Here is a 16,031-nt window from a genome sequence, read left to right on the forward strand (position 1 = left end):
AATTTGAATGTAGGGACTGTTTAGGGATTTCCTTTTGATTTGTATGCATTAAATAGTAGATTTTCCTAGGGTTTCATCATCTTGAATTTGGCAGAAATTTGAGATCTCTTAGATTTAGGTTTCTTTGGGCTCTAGCGGCGTCTAGAGATTTGGGAGAGATCGATCCTCCTCTCGAATTGAGGATCAATTGTATCTTTGCTAATTTACTTGCATCTACTAGTAAAATACAAGTTTTTCCTACGATTTTCTCTCAGTTTTCTACAGTTTTTCCACTGTTTTCACTGTTCTCCTGCTCCGGACAGCAGTATTTCGTGGAGATTTGCTGTAAAGGTGAATAGGAAATACTTGATTTCAAGTATTTCCTATCAAATGCTCACCTGAATAAGTCTATATCATTTGCAAAACATTTATATATCAAAAAGCCTCACTTTAAATATCAATGAGAAGTATGTCCATATCCAATAAAAAATGATATGAATACATGGTTGATTATTGATGTTATTCTATTGTGACCAAAACTTTGCTGCTCCACGACTGCTATTTATGCTATCTATTGTTGTATCATTCATATCTTTAAGAGAAAGGCTAAACATATCACAATATCTGCCAAACTTTCCACTAAAATTGATGAAGTTATTGCTTTATCCATGCTCTTGATTTCATGAATATCTAGTGTAAAAGTCTTTGGCAAGTTTTAATTATTTTAGATGTTTCAATAATATATTAGGGAGATTTTTTATCGTGTAATAGCATGTCTAATTATAATATCTTCTACAAGTTTTCTTAGGCTCGTTGTCTCTTTAACGTTGATCAAATCATTTCTGTTGTTACTTGATTATATGTTATGTTGTCAAGAATAATAGATATCATATGAAGATCCTATCATCACTTTTATTTCTCATTAACTGCCTTAGCACAAAAATCACCACTGTTGGCCCTGATCTTCAAGGTATAAAAGCAAATTGATTCTGCATACCAATTGATTTTTTTTTAACTTATTTTTCATTATGTTCATAATGTTATTGTTTGGTTCATACATTTGGCTTATACATTTGGCTCCATTGTTTGGTTCATACATAATTTTAGTCGATCTCTTTTTTAAAAGGCCAATACCAAAATACTGCTTCTCCCATTATTTGCAATCTTAATATTTAGATTTTAGCAAAATAAGTTAATTGAACTCCTTGAATGTCCAATGTATTTGTCCCGATCTTAATAGGATTCATCGAAATTTATTAAACTTGGGTTTCAGACGTGGCAAGCGATGCAGTCGTGATGACTTATTCATTGATATGTTAATTTAAATATGTAAACAATATTCTTGGGAAAACACATTTCATTTGATAGTTAACTGTAAGCAATATAATTTATCCAATCATTGTGGAGTGAAATTTAGTTTACATATTATATGTTGAATTTGACGAATTCCTATTATATATATCTTTTGTTTGAGGGGATGAAATCTGTGTCTGCTCTCTTTTCTTTATTAACTTCTTCGGGTAAGTTGAGTAATGTCAGTGTTTTCTCTAGTTAAAGAATAATTGATGCTCTCACAAACACTCTAATTTATTTGCAATAGTTATTCCTTCGTGTTGTAGAACTGTGTTTCAATTTTTCAATGATAGTTTGCATCCGTATAAAGAGCTAAGTTGGAATTTGGATCATCAACTTGATCACATAGTTTGCTTTTCGGGTTCTTATTTGATACTTTGTGAAGTAGCTTCTTGGTGTTGTATTATCTTTCACTTCCTTCATTTCAACCCCTTGTGTTGGCAATTCAAAGCTCACTTATTTGAGCCTAGTATTTCCAAAGATCTAAAAAATGTGGAATATTTGACATCTGCTTTAGCAAAAAAGGCCATTAGTATTGTCTATATTTTCTTATTTATCTTGCCATTCCTTTATTGCAACTCTTTATTAGGTTGGTATTTGAAATATCAATCCATTGATAACACTGTCATTGTCATATCCTAAGTCCTGGATGAAAAAAATAGAGGGGTGCATTAGGTAGTTGACAATCAGCGTAAAATTTATCGAATAATTATGACATGAATAGCTTACGTCACGTAGTTGGATAAATATTTGATGTTGTTGTTGTAGTATTAAGATTTAATATAATCAAAGATCTCATGATGGAGCATTTTTTAACCTGGTTTTGCACAATTTATAGTCAAGTTATTGCGGCTTATCAGTGTTTTGGATGTTTCTATTTGTTTATTTTGCTTCTTTTCTATGCTCTTTGATTACTTTTTAGCATGCATATTTGCATTTATTGAACTGAATAAATTTCTTTAGAATTATAGAGATCAAACTTTTAAGCTGAAATACTTTTAATTTCTATTGCTTTTCTATTTCTCAATTATATTTTAACTCTTTTTATACATTCGCAGCATGGGTCAATCGATTTGCAAATGCTGGTGATACTGCCATGATTGTAGCCGGAAATACTGCATTTCAGGTATGAAATCCTTCTAAAGTTCTTTGGTTTCATTTGTCTAGAAGTTTTTGTTGGGATTGGCAAGAATTTTTGAATTTCATAGGGCTTTACAGAGTTTTTATTAGTATGTTGTCAACATCTTGCTATACTCAAAAAAGGTTCCTGTGCTGATGCAGAAGTTTTTGGGGTTGTATTGTCCTAGGTGCATTTGGTCCGGCATCTACTATTAACTAAGCGGTGTTGTTATGGGGCCCTTTGAAAACTAATAGTACTATTTTTTTGTTATTGTTAACCTAAACCTCCAAAGAAATAAAGAGAGAGGAACTTTGTTCCACATCTACTAGCCTTCAGTAGGGTTGGGTTGGCCCAAGCTATAGAAAACATGCTTTGAATTTTTTGATCTTACAATAGTTTTCAAGATATTAACAAAGAAAATATGACAAAAGGTCAAATCTTTTTTCCTTTACTTGAGATGATGTTCTAGGTATTCTATTTAAAGTGATTGCTAAGATATCAAAGTTACATGGCATTGGAAAAGGGGCCAAATACATACACAATTAGTGCTCGATCATTCTTGATTACAACTGATACTTATTTCAGAAATTTCTTTCAAATTTTAACCTTTGTATCAACAGGGAAGAACACCTTCCTCCGCATTACTGAAGTGTAAAACAAACTCAAGGATCTACCTAATAAGGAAAATGGGTTCATATTCTTACGTGTTGGAGTTCCTGTAGAATTGACGCAGACTTTTTGAATATCTATAAATCTGGTTGCCATTAAGATGACGATAAGATTAAAAGCATATGTGATGTAGTGGGAGATGGGGGAAGATCATGCTGGTTGTCTATTAGTAGTCATATTTCCTTTGTATCAACAGAGAATGGGCTGTAGCCTCCCCCCCCCCTTCCAGTGAGGCCTTTTAAGCACCTCTCTACAGCACAGAAAGGGAATCGTTCGTCCTAGCTAGGGCTAGATATGATGCTAGGCCATGCTTTCTATCCTGCAAGCCACAAAATAAATATGTATTGCCCTTAATTGAAAAATATTAGGATATATTGACTTCGATAAACCAGCCCATAAACTTCAACAACATACTTGCTAGTTAGTTTCTTTTGTTGGATTTATTGTTACTTGTAATCACAAAATATGGTTGACTCCACTGACACGAAGAGTAATGAGTCAAATCTTACCATTGGAAATTCATTGCAACCCACTATCTTTCTTGGACAAACACTTTATCGTTACACATGGTTTGAGGATGGCACAAGGACTAAAACCATCAATAGCATAAAACAACTTGGATGTGAGAGAGAAACTAGTTAAGGATAAGATAAAAATAACAACAAGGACAAGTGACATGCATTTTTGGAGTTTTAATGCAATAATGCTAATTATTTTTAATCATTTTGCTGATGTTTTAGATGGATATTTTTTTGGGATGCATGGAGCTAGGATTTGTCATGGATTTGGTGGGTGATGAGGACACCGAATTAAATTTTTTTGAACTTTTAAATTTGTTTGTATTGCATCAGGTGATAATTTTTATAACATAAAATTTTAATAAAAAAGAAACTTGCAGATATTAATGAATTTTATGTCAAGGATAGTATAGAATTGATTAAAATAAGAGCAACCAACTGAACCTGAGACCAAAGAATCCTCTAAGACGTCGAATTGTTGACTCCTTAAGGCAAGACAACAAAAAAGTCAGAACCCAGGCTGTAGAAAACTTCCATTATCTCAGCAATCTATGATGACTCTAAAAATTCACACGTAAGGTCATAAGGTCCTATTGATAGAAAAATTAAAGGCTTATTAAGTATAAACAAATTTTATCTTTTTTACATATAAACCAATCAAAATAATAATATAAATAAATAAATTCCCCAATAAATAATAAGTGCCAAGAGACGTGTGAAAGCTGGTCTGGTTAAGTTATGTTATTATCTGTTTTGACTTCATGGATCTGGCCTATGAGAAACTTAGCCCTTATTAACCAATTTGCTAAATCTGCTGCATTAGAGGGAGTTAAGGGGAGAAGTTATACTTAAGCTAACACGAGTTCTTATTTGTCATCTTATTTTTCCTATTGGAAATGAATGGCTTGGGATTTGGCTTACCTTTTGAAGAAATCCAGTTAGCGACTCCTTATGGAAGAAGGCATGCCATGCGAATGATATTCATGCGCAAGCATTAGGTGCTTTGAAGTTTAGCAGGAATTATAAGCTTCTAATAAATTGAGTTTCCTTCAACCCTAGAGCTTTGACACTTTTCTTGGTAGTTTTACTTTGAAGTGCATGAGAGGTTTAAGATGACTTTTCCACGATTAACAGTGTATTTAGACAGTCTTGATGGTGTGCTCCATGGATGAATGTGCCAGAAAAAGCTATAGATATAGAATGAGTCTGTTTCAGCACTACTTTTCCTCTGAACTAGTATAACTGAATCGTGTGCAATAGAGGGAGAAGGGGAGAAGCTAATTGGTCATTTAACACAGGCTTTCTTTCTTCATATTTTACATCTTTTTATTTGAGAAAGATACACATATGACATTCCTAATCTGAAGTCAGTAACTCCTGGTGGGATGGCATGTCAAGCAAAAGACAAGTTTTATTGATGCAATTAAATTTTAATTTAAGGCTTCGTTTGGGACGGCTTTCTTCCTATTTTTTAAAGCAATTTTTCAATACAAAAATTAAAATTTTTGTACTAAAAAGATGCTTTAAGAAGCAATAAAAAAGCCATCCCAAACAAAACCTAAATATTGGATTTCATTGTGTTGCTATTATTCTGATTGGTAAGGCATCCATGCCTGAGTTGCTTTTTTACAGCAATTAGTCTAGAACTCTAGATTATATGGAAGGCATCAGTAATTGAAAATTACCTATAAAAGCTGTTGTTTTTCTTGTCCTTTAATGTGTATATCTATCAGTTAATGGACTATATATCTTGGAGTAATCTTTTCCTTTTCTTTATTTCTGTTTCAGTTTTTCCAATTTTAGCATTTGACTAAACTTGTCAGCTCTTTTTATTTTTGTTTTAATCCCAGCTAAGGAAAGCAAAAGAAGAGATTGTCACAGCAAGCAAAGTGGCGTATAGATTCCTTGCAAGCAAAGCATCAATATCTCAAGCATCTCCTGATCCTCCAAGCGACTCAAACAGAGAAGGAACTAATCCTAAACTCCAGGGATCATGGCTCAAGAATCTTGCAATCTTCGGTGCTAAGCCATCAGGTAGCTCATCAGATGTTTCTGAAACTAGCGATGAGACGCATCCATTTGAAAGTCGTTTGTCTTCAGAAAGATTTCAACATTAAGTGTAAAAATTGTTCAACATTAGACGCTGCATTTCATCATTTACTTGCAAGTTATGTTCTTTGCAATTCTTCACAATCTCCCCCACTGGGTTGTGAACGATTGTCTGTGTGCTTTTAGATTGAATGGTGTATTTATTCTCATTTAACAAGTAGGTATCTGTGTGTGCTAATTATGTACATCGTCAGAGTGAATTTCATTAGAATTGCTGTAATCGTACAGTTCTCCAATTGCATCTGTCCAATTCACTTCGGAGGACGGGATTGATTTATACTAATCATGACAGTTTTTGAAAAATTTATTTTTCTTATAATAATTCTACAGCTATTTTCACACACAGTAATCATCCTAAGTGAAGCTAAAGCTAATTTTGCTCGCCCATGGAGTGCTTTTGATTGATATGAGGCATCTTTCACTAGTACTACCACAATTGGGCTCATTGCGATTGCTGCAATTAGGGGTGTTAATATTTGACACTATCCGAAAATCTGACTCGAATCTAATCCGAAATTTTTTTGTTAGGGTCAACTTAGATTTGAAACGGGTCGGGTTTGGGTTCAAAAATTAGACCCGTTTCAAAAATCGGGTTGGGTTGACCCTTTGGCCTAAAAACTTATTTTTGATCCAAAAACCCGTTTTTGATCTATTTTTTTACCCGAAAAGCCTCGGACTTGAAGCAGGTCGGGTTTGGGTCCAAAAAATTGACCCGTTTGTAAAAGTGGATCGTGTTCGGGTTGATTTGAATAGTGCTGGGTCAGTTTTAAATTCGACCCGAATCAGACATGTGACCCAAAATTGCCACCCCTAACAGCAATGTTAATCTGAACCAGGCCCCGCTTTGCTATGTGCCGTCTCATGACCCGCGCTTGTCTTGGTACCCAATTTCTTTCGCTGTACCTTTTCTTAATGATTATGTAGGTAAAAACATTACCAATTTTGTTGGCCTTAGGGCATCTCCAACCGAACGGCAAACACTTGTTTGCCGTTCTCGCTTTGCTCCAACCGATCTCCATTTTTGCGGCCATTTGATCGCGGATGAACAGTGTGACGTCAATATTGGCGTTGCACTGTTCATCTCCGCCATTTTTTTCTCTCTACCGAACCGGAAGAAATGCGCCAAAGCGACGGTTAAGCGGCAAAATGGAGTTCGATTGTAGATGAAACACGGCATTTTTTGGTTTCGCTGTATTTTGGAGTGAAAAATGAGATTTTCGGTTGGAGATGCCCTTAGGCATTAAGTAGCTGAAGGAAGAGAATAAAGGACGCTGTGGATGTTGCAGATATTAGTTTATACCTTTTTATCTGTTGTCGCGCATATACATACAGGCCCTGGCATTTTTGGATAAGCATGAGCTGCGTTGAGAGAAAGGGAGACTTGTCCTAGAAATTGAAATTAAACAAAGCTACCAATCAAAATAGGTCCTTTTGATAAGAAAGTCAAGTTAGGAGATTTCTAATTTTTGACCATCTGGTTGGAGAATTCCATGCTAAGCATTATAAGCACACGGTGGTGGTCTGACGGAATTCTTGGCCTCAAGTGGAGGTCCGATCAAAGTCCGGGCCTCAGGTGGTGGTCTGATAGAAGTCCGGGCCTCAGGTGGTGGTTTGGCAGAACTCCGGGCCTTAGGTGGTGGTCCGACAGAAGTCCGAGCCTCATGTGATGGTTCGATAGAAGTCCAGGCCTCAGGTGGTGGTCTAATAGAAGTCTGAGCCTCAGGTGGTGGCTTGGCAGAGCTTCGGGCCTTAGGCGGTGGTCCAGCGAAACTCCGGACGGTGATCAAGGAGGAGTTAAGTGGCAAGGGCTATCTGAGATCTCTCTCTTTCTCTTACTTAGAGTCCCTCCTTCATGAGAAGTGGGGGTCATATTTATAGATTTTAGAGTTACATGACTTATAAATAGGTGGAAGATCAGTGATATGTTGGGAGTGGTTTGGATGGACGTCCGATATTGAATCACATGATCATAGACCTTTTATTGGGCATTTGAATGTCTTAATGATATTAGAATTTTGCTATATTGGGCTCGTTCGATTCGTCTCGTCGATCCACTCGATTCGACTATAAGTATGTCACGTTTGGAAACTATTTGGTAATCCAAAATTATGGTTTGAACCTTCCAACAACGCTTCGGGTCTTTGATTTGAACCCATTTGGGCTCAGATTGACTTGAATTTGGTGTTGTTGGGTTCGTATTTTTCGAAAAGTTTAGTTGGACCATAAGTTTGCTGAAATTGGAGTTCAGATGGTCCCAATTTTAATTTTAGAAGTTTCCAACTTGATTTTGCCTCGAAATTTGCGCCCGATCAAGATAATTTTTTGATGATTGATAAGTAGTAGAATATTTGAGTGATTAATAAGATAGTTAATAATTAAAATAATTAAAAACTGCTTAAAAATGTATTAAACTATTAGTAGGAGAAATAGTTAAATAATCAGTTATTTATTTAACTCCAATACTTTACTACCACTTTAATTATGAAGTTATTTGAGCTATTTTGCTCTAGCACTTTACAACTTTTTTATCAACTACTTTAAATCTATCAACTGTCTTAAATCCTAAGTCTGTTATCAAACAATTTCTTCGAATTTAAAATGATTTAATATTTATCATATCAAATAATTATCAAAATTTAACATTCTCAAATTTATTAAATTTAAATTTACAGGATTTACTAATAAATAACACTAAAATTAAATCCAATTCACTACCAAATAGCCCTAAAGTGCAGTCCCGTGGATTAGTTGCGCCGATGAACCGATAGCGGCCGTTCGCTCGGGCAAATTATTGGGTCAGGTGACCGGAGCCAAAAGATAAGTTCGGACAACCAATAAAAATTTGCCGCGTCACCTTGCGCTTTAGTTGCGCTTTTTGACTTGCGCTTTTTGACTTGCGCTTTGGTTGCGCTTTAGTTGCGCTTTGGTTGCGCTTTGGTTGCGCTTTAGTTGCGCTTTTTGACTTGCGCTTTAGTTGCGCTTTGGTTGCGCTTTAGTTGCGCTTTGGTTGCGCTTTGGTTGCGCTTTGGTTGCGCTTTAGTTGCGCTTTAGTTGCGCTAATTTTAAATAATATTTTATTATTATCCGAACCTATCTCTGCGTTCGGTCACCTGACCCAATAATTTGCCGTTCGCTCGACCCGCCAAGTGCCCCGAACCATAAAAATAGAAATTTAGAATCGAGCGATCTACCGAGCGCGAGCACTCAGTGAAGCGGCAGTGAAGCCGAGGGAAAAAAATAAAAATTGAGTCCTCTAATCGCCAGCGTGGTGACCGAAAAAGGTAAGAAGAAAAATGTAACATCTCATTCACCGCCTTCTGAATCCTTTCAGTACAACTATCCCCGTGGATGGGCCACTAGATCATTTTGAACGGTCCACTTCATTCATTCTGTTTCTTTTTTTCTTTTATTTTTGCAATTTTGTTATCGCCTTCCGTCTCTTTCCCTCTTGCGAAAGTTTTGATGCCTTATCTCTTAAATAAATTTTTATTTTTTTCTACATCTAGGTTTAGATTTCGGTTCCGAAAAGGAGAGAAAAATTGTGTTTTGGTCAGAGGTTTTCAGATGTTGTGAGTGAGCTTTTGTTAATTTTTACCCGTTGGGTTTGCTTATTAGCTTATATGTTCTCTTAGAACTGTATATTTGAATGATTTTAGCTGTTATGTTACTGGGAACACTGTGCTTGGTGGAGTTATTATCCCCAGCCACTCATACCTTATCATTTTGGCTTAGAAAAATGCCCAACACACCGGACAAGTTAGCACATTTTTCAACACTATCTCTACCCAATATATCATAGAAAATGTGGTGTTGGCCCTTCACATTCTCTTACAACATGCTTTTGTTATATTTGCAACGACACATTGATTTGGGTGTAGTATTGCTCATTTTGCTTATGCGGCACTAAATTGTGCCAGAATGTAAAGCTAGATTCCCTATTGATTGCTGAGAACGCTTGACCTCTACAGACTAATGGTTGGTTGCTATCTTCAGCCGAGCGAGATAGAGTGGCCTTGGTTTTGTTTATCATGTACCTTTACTTTCCATTTGGTGGAGTATTTTGATTCTCCTTTCCATTTTTTGGGTGAAGAACTAGCTCTTATACTTGTATATTTCTTTCTTTAATAAGTTGTGCTATCACCCTTTATTCATGCCAAAAAAAGTGGCTTTTAGTGATCTTAATTTGCATGTTTGTTTCATATATTGATTGGATCACATTTTTTTAATTTTGACTAAAAAAGGAGACAAATCTTCTAATTAATTCACTGTTTTGAGCTAAGGGCTGAACGGTATTTCTTTGAAATTGAGTTTGCAGGAAGTTAGGCTTCATTTGGGATGACTTCCTTATTGCTTTCTAAAACGACTTTCAAGTACAAAAAAATTTTAATTCAAAAATTTTTTGTATTAAAAAGCTATTTTAGAAAGCATCAAAAAAGCTGTCCCAAACGAAGCCTTAGTTCTTGCACAAAACGAACAAATATTATTGAAACATAGTCAATAAAACTCAAAATTTTGAACTCAGCTCTAATCTCTGCCAAAAACTTATGTCAAAATGAACTAGCTCTTATTAAATATAAGATAATGAAAAACATATTTAAATAATTTGAGCCGGTATGATAGGGTGCAAATAATGTATTTTGTAAGGCAGATAGATATATTTGATGTAAAATGAGTAGGTAGAAAAAAGGTGGATTAAAGTTGATATAGTTTGAAATAGGGCAAAAAGACTTTACCTTGTTTAACATCCAGTGTAAATAAATTGAGGAGAACTAATAGAGCCAACCATAAATACTTGGCAAAGGCTAAGGACAATGATGAATGCTTTCAATCTTGACCACCAAAGCTATCCTAAATGCCTACTGATGGTTTAGTCAAGGACCATTTGGAGACGATAGTACAACAACAACAACGACAACATCAAGTCTTTATCCCACTACGTGGGGTCGGCTACATGAATCCTTTTTCTTCATTGTGTCATATTAAAAGTCAAATTCTCATTTAAATCTAATAAAGAAAGGTCATTCCTAATATTTTCTAACCAAGTCTTTTTTGGTCTACCCCTACCTTTCTTAACACAAGTCAAATCTAATACCTCTACTCTCCTAACCGGGTCATCGGAAGGCCGCCTTTTTATGTGACCAAACCATCTAAGGCGACTCTCTCTAATCTTATCTTCTACTGGAGCTACTCCAACCTTTTCACGTATATGCTCATTTCGTATCCTATCTCTAAGGGTAAAGCCACTCATCCACCTAAGCATCCTCATCTCTGCAACACTTAACTTAGTATTATGCTTCTCTTTTAATGGCCAACATTCGGCACCATAAAGCATTGCAGGCCTCACTACCATCTTATAGAATTTTCCCTTAAGTTTGATGGGTACATTTCTGTCACATAACAAGCCCGATGCATTCCGCCACTTCAAGGACCATTTGGAGACGATAGTACCTGAAAGAAAATATTACAATGGAAATCTTATATCATTCTTTTAATTACATGATAGATCTCACCTCAAATTGTTTTTGCAAGTTATGATTATGTCATAATCAGTTTCTTCTCATTTATACTTTCTTATGTACATGGTTTTCTTCTTTCTGATTAATGGCATCTTACCTCTTGTTATGAGGTTCTGCTAGGAATAGAAGGCGCCCTTTTACCAGAAAGGTGCAGAAAAGTTACAGTTCTGTGAAGATAACTTGACGAAAGTTTGGCCATGTCAAGAGCTAGGACAGTTTTCCAAATTTGTTTGCATGCTGTGAATAGGCATGATTCTTGTACTGGATCTTCACAATTACATATGCACAGTATGAATATTTCAAAGTTGAGGTGGAATTGCTTTCAAACAGCATTATTTCTCAATGAAGGCAAGAATCAGAAGGCAAAAACCTTAACCTTACATCATTCAGTGGAGGAAACTGCTGCTTTGTTCCCATTCTCTTTTCATGAGATTAAGCAACGCAGGAATAGCTTTTCTAAAAAAAATTATTCATCCTTGAATTTACAGCATCGCTTTCTCCCTTGTGGTTCACAGTTTTGTTGTCGTTCCTACTCATCAGATGCAAGCAGCAAAGCAAATGGCCTTCAAACTGCCACTCCAAATGATTTTGCAAAAGAAACAGCAGAGAAAATTACTAATTCTGAGTGGAGTGATATTTTGAATGATGCCCATCAGTCTGTGGTGGGTGCTTTTTCTTATGTAGGAAGAAGGGCAAAGGAGGTTTCAGATGAAGTAAGTCCTTACATGCAACAACTGTATTATTCACATCCATTTCTGGAGAAAGTGATAGTACCCGTTGGTGGCACCATGGCAGCAACCTTGCTAGCTTGGTTTATCATGCCTAGGATTTTTAGGAAATTTAACAAGTATGCGAGTAGGAATCCTCTTGCATTATTATCGGGAGGATCAACTGTGGAAGAAATTCCTTATGAGAAAAGTGTATGGAGTGCTTTGGAAGACCCTGCTAGATATCTTATTACTTTCCTGGCATTTTACGAGTTGTGAGTTTCATTCCATTTAATCTCCATTGTATTTTCTATTTATCTCTTGATGAACATTTTATTTCTTTTATATTTATTTTTTCTGAAGTTGTTGTTCATGATGTAATCCATATTTCAATAACCATTTTCTCTTTTTATGTTAGTTTAATTTATCTGAGTAAATGCTTTCACTTCATATTCAAGACATTCCTGTATATCAGATTGTTGAAAGCATGAATTTTGCATTGTTGGTTTAGCCGATGAAACAAAATGAATTGATCAGTATTAAAGCTATTTTGTCTGGTGATATTATATTACTGACTATAAATTGATATTCTTCTATGTTCAAACATAAATTGATATTCTTCTTTACTCTATGTTCAAACATAAATTGATACCTATGCTCATATCAACTGCATGTGGCTTATGCCGATGTGGGTTCTAGGTGGGGTTGACATTTTAAGCTTTACTTTACATTACAGAGAGGCTATTTTCTTCAATTAAATCGATAGCTTCCCTGTCAATCAACAATCCATTGGTCTAGGGCTGCATTCATCAGAATTGATATCCTTAAAGTCCACAAATGTCTAGCACATCTTATGCTGAATTATGCATGATTTATACGAGAGAGTCTCTGGATTAAGTAGAAATCTAAATAAACATGGTTTTATGTTGTTCTGTTTGTCCTTGTCACTGTTTCTCCTCTTCTGATTTAAAAGATCATTAATGTCTCTAGTGGTAATATATTTTTGAAACTGTAATCTTTAGTCAAATGTTAATTTTTATCCTTTCTACCTTTGCTTCCCATTTTCATTGAGTTTTAGCTTGCCTGTAACTTCTTGATGATTATAGTTTTTCTCATGCTCTTTATGAAATGATACACTCTTGCCCGAGGGATAGAAATGTTCTTTTCTTTGGTCAGTTCAGGTACCCTAAAATCAGTCACGGTCATAAAAAACAATTATGATTGGCAAATGATTGCACGAACAAGCCAATCATCATAGCTGTTGTTAGCACTGCTGGTAAAATGCTCCCCCCACACATTTTGGTCTCTTTGTAAGGAGTCTTGAGGACAAGTTTGGCCTTTTTGCATAGCCTGAGACTAAAATGCCCCCCCACACACAAATTGTCAAGAGATCATTTTAATTCTTTTCTCTATATCTAGGATTTTTTAATTTGAGTAAATAAAAGTCTAGGTTAAGTTTACTTTATCTTAAGTTAAGAGAATTGAAAATTGAACTTCCAACTTTCGAATCAAACTCATGCTCATAGTTGGCTTCCAAAAGCAAGCCTCCTGTGTGACACCATTCATATTGTTGCGACACCATTCTTGTTGTCGCTACCTTACTCGCTCGCCTTTATGTCGGTTTCGTAGTCATGTTATCATTCTATCTCGGTCTCCCTCAATTTTCTCTTCTTATTGCTTTATCTGCTTTCCCTCTTGAAGTCTACCTCTCGCTTGTTGCTCCCTCTCATCTCACTCACACTTACTTTATTCTCTCGTTGCTCTCCTCTATTCAGTCGCTTGCTTCATCTCTCTCTCTCTCTCTCTCTCTCTCTCCCCCCTACCTCTGTCTCCTCTTCTCTCTTGATTAATAAACAGAGCTGACTGACGTCAGTTCAGTTGAAAACTTCAGAACTAACTAATGTCGGTTCATATCATGATGTTTATGATGTTTAGGTTTAGGCCATAATTTGTAATTATAGATAGCATGATATAAATCTAAACATTTGGCCCTTAACAGTTACTATAGTGGAATAATTTTAACTTTTCTCTATTAAGCATAGATGACTGACCATGTAGAACGCATATCTAATGAACTTAAGCAAAAACAATTATTGACAATAAGCTAATATATTGTTGTAATATCAGCGCTCTAGTAAGTTTAATCTTAAATAGAAGTTATACCTTTATCAACATCAGTAGTTTCCTTAGGCTCTTGTTGAGTCAGAGCATAGATTGGTGTTTGCATATTCTGTTGACATTGATTTTGCGTTTGATCTAAAGCAGTCAATTCTATCATCAATTTTTTTTTTTTATCAAAATTTATCTATGAAGATGCTTCACTTGATTTCAGTTTTTCGGGAAACCTTCTGACCAAGTGTAAGACAGTACCTTGTTGTGTCTCGGTATATAACAACAATAACAAGCGGTAGAATCTGACAAATATTCACCTTTTGAAATCTTCTATACTTAACATAAGTTTTTATTACACTATAGGCCATACCACCACGTCTAACTTCACTTGTATTGGCCTCAGGTTTTTTCCAATAAGAGTCTCCCAACTACATATCATGTTTCAGAGTGATATTTTTTTATACATATCTCTACACTTCAGAGTGATTTGAAAGTCAATTTTTATCAATATGGGCATCTCCACCAATAAAGAATAATCATTAATCCATAAAGGTACTAAAGGTTATCAGATCACATACTTTAAATTAGATATGATATGAATCAATGACATTTTTCTTTTGAAGTTGGCTTCAGTTGTGCTGCATACCATGATCATGTCGTAAATTCTGCTTCCTATTCTATAATCGATTTATCTCCATGTAATTGTCTTATAAACTTAATATGCATCTGCCTCTATGTAGAAAGAGATGCAAACTATATCTGAAAGTCTCTATAAAATCATCCTAATTAATCAACAGATTGGGTAGTTCTCCAAGGTTGTCCTGACATTGCCGTCTCCACCATCGTCCCACTTCTTTATTTTATGTGAATGTAGCAAGTGACGCCTTCATTTCATTGGGACATGACATATTATCCAGTATCTTCATAATTAATTAACATATTGGGTAGTTCTCCAAGGTTGTCTTGACCTTGCTATCTCCACCATCATTTTGCTTCTTTATTGTCTGACTGTAGCAATTGACACCTTCATTTCATTGGGACATTATCCAGTATCTTCATAATATGTAGTAACCAATTTTTTTTTTTTTTTTGCAATTGGTCCTTAGCTCCTATAAATTGCGGTCATATATCCTGTAACAATTTCAAATATTTAGCCATTATGGTGATATTGTTACTTCCATTAGGTTGGGATGTGGAGCCTTGGATTATTTGTGTCATTTCTATCATCATTTGGGGAAGAGCATTAATATTCATAATAATATTTTTTTGTCCTTCATCTTCCCTCATATTTTTGTCTTGTTCATCCTTTTGATTATTCATACGCTTGAAATATAATGACTAAAAAAATCTCCTAAATATCTTTAAGAAATTTTCAATGATCATCCTAATGGCTCTTAGGTTATGATCAATACTAAATCCTCGAAACTTACATATTGCATTACTAAATTAAAAGGGGAAAAAGTTTACAAACAAGTAGAAACATATATGGAGTATCAACATTGGCTTTGATTTCACTTTTATCGTGGCCCGATCTGAGAGATTCAAATACTAAAGCGGGAATAGATGGTCAGACTGGGCCGGTTGGACCGGTCCAACAGAGATCGGTCCACTGCTACGCGAGACGGGCTGGGCGGAAACGACAGCAAGAGGCGGAGCTTCCTGTGGACCCCACGTGGGATTAATTTTGATTTGGGAGGGAGAAATTTGAATGAGGGGGCTGTTTTAGGAAATCCATTATTGTCCTTTATGATTATTATTGTTTAATTAGGAGATTGGGGGGAAGTAGCTCCTCATCTTGAATTTGAATTATTTTGAGATCTAGGGTTTGGTGTTTTGGGCTCTTGGCGTTGCCAGAGATCTTGGAGAGTTTTTCCTTCCTCTCGAATTGAAGGAAAGTTGTATCTTGCAAGTGCTTTTCATATTCCATTGAAATAAAAAGCGTTTGCTC

At 35.5% G+C, this 16,031-nt stretch overlaps 2 protein-coding genes across 14 annotated transcripts in view; both read left to right on the forward strand.

Moving 5' to 3' along the window:
* LOC110097012 (deubiquitinase DESI2) overlaps positions 1-6,031 on the forward strand; it is a 16,558-nt gene extending 10,527 nt beyond the window's left edge. The window contains exons 3-4 of the mRNA XM_020823216.2: positions 2,391-2,458; positions 5,490-6,031. Of these exons, the coding sequence (XP_020678875.1) occupies positions 2,391-2,458; positions 5,490-5,756 (335 nt within the window). The 3' untranslated portion in view covers positions 5,757-6,031. The remainder of the gene's footprint in view (positions 1-2,390; positions 2,459-5,489) is intronic.
* Positions 6,032-8,966: 2,935 nt separating this feature from the next.
* Positions 8,967-16,031, forward strand: part of LOC110097000 (mechanosensitive ion channel protein 1, mitochondrial) — a 45,178-nt gene continuing 38,113 nt past the window's right edge. For 4 of the 13 annotated variants that reach the window (XM_028696252.1, XM_028696251.1, XM_020823195.2 and 1 more), the window contains exons 1-2: positions 8,967-9,029; positions 11,354-12,246. In XM_028696252.1, coding sequence (XP_028552085.1) covers positions 11,462-12,246 — 785 coding nt within the window. In that variant the 5' untranslated portion in view covers positions 8,967-9,029; positions 11,354-11,461. Of the gene's footprint in view, positions 9,030-9,320; positions 9,856-11,353; positions 12,247-16,031 lie in introns of those variants that run through there. The other 9 variants (XM_028696256.1, XM_028696259.1, XM_028696260.1 and 6 more) reach the window with 9 other exon arrangements.

The sequence above is a fragment of the Dendrobium catenatum genome, unplaced genomic scaffold, assembly GCF_001605985.2.
Source record: "Dendrobium catenatum unplaced genomic scaffold, ASM160598v2 fragScaff_scaffold_725, whole genome shotgun sequence".
NCBI lineage: Eukaryota > Viridiplantae > Streptophyta > Magnoliopsida > Asparagales > Orchidaceae > Dendrobium > Dendrobium catenatum.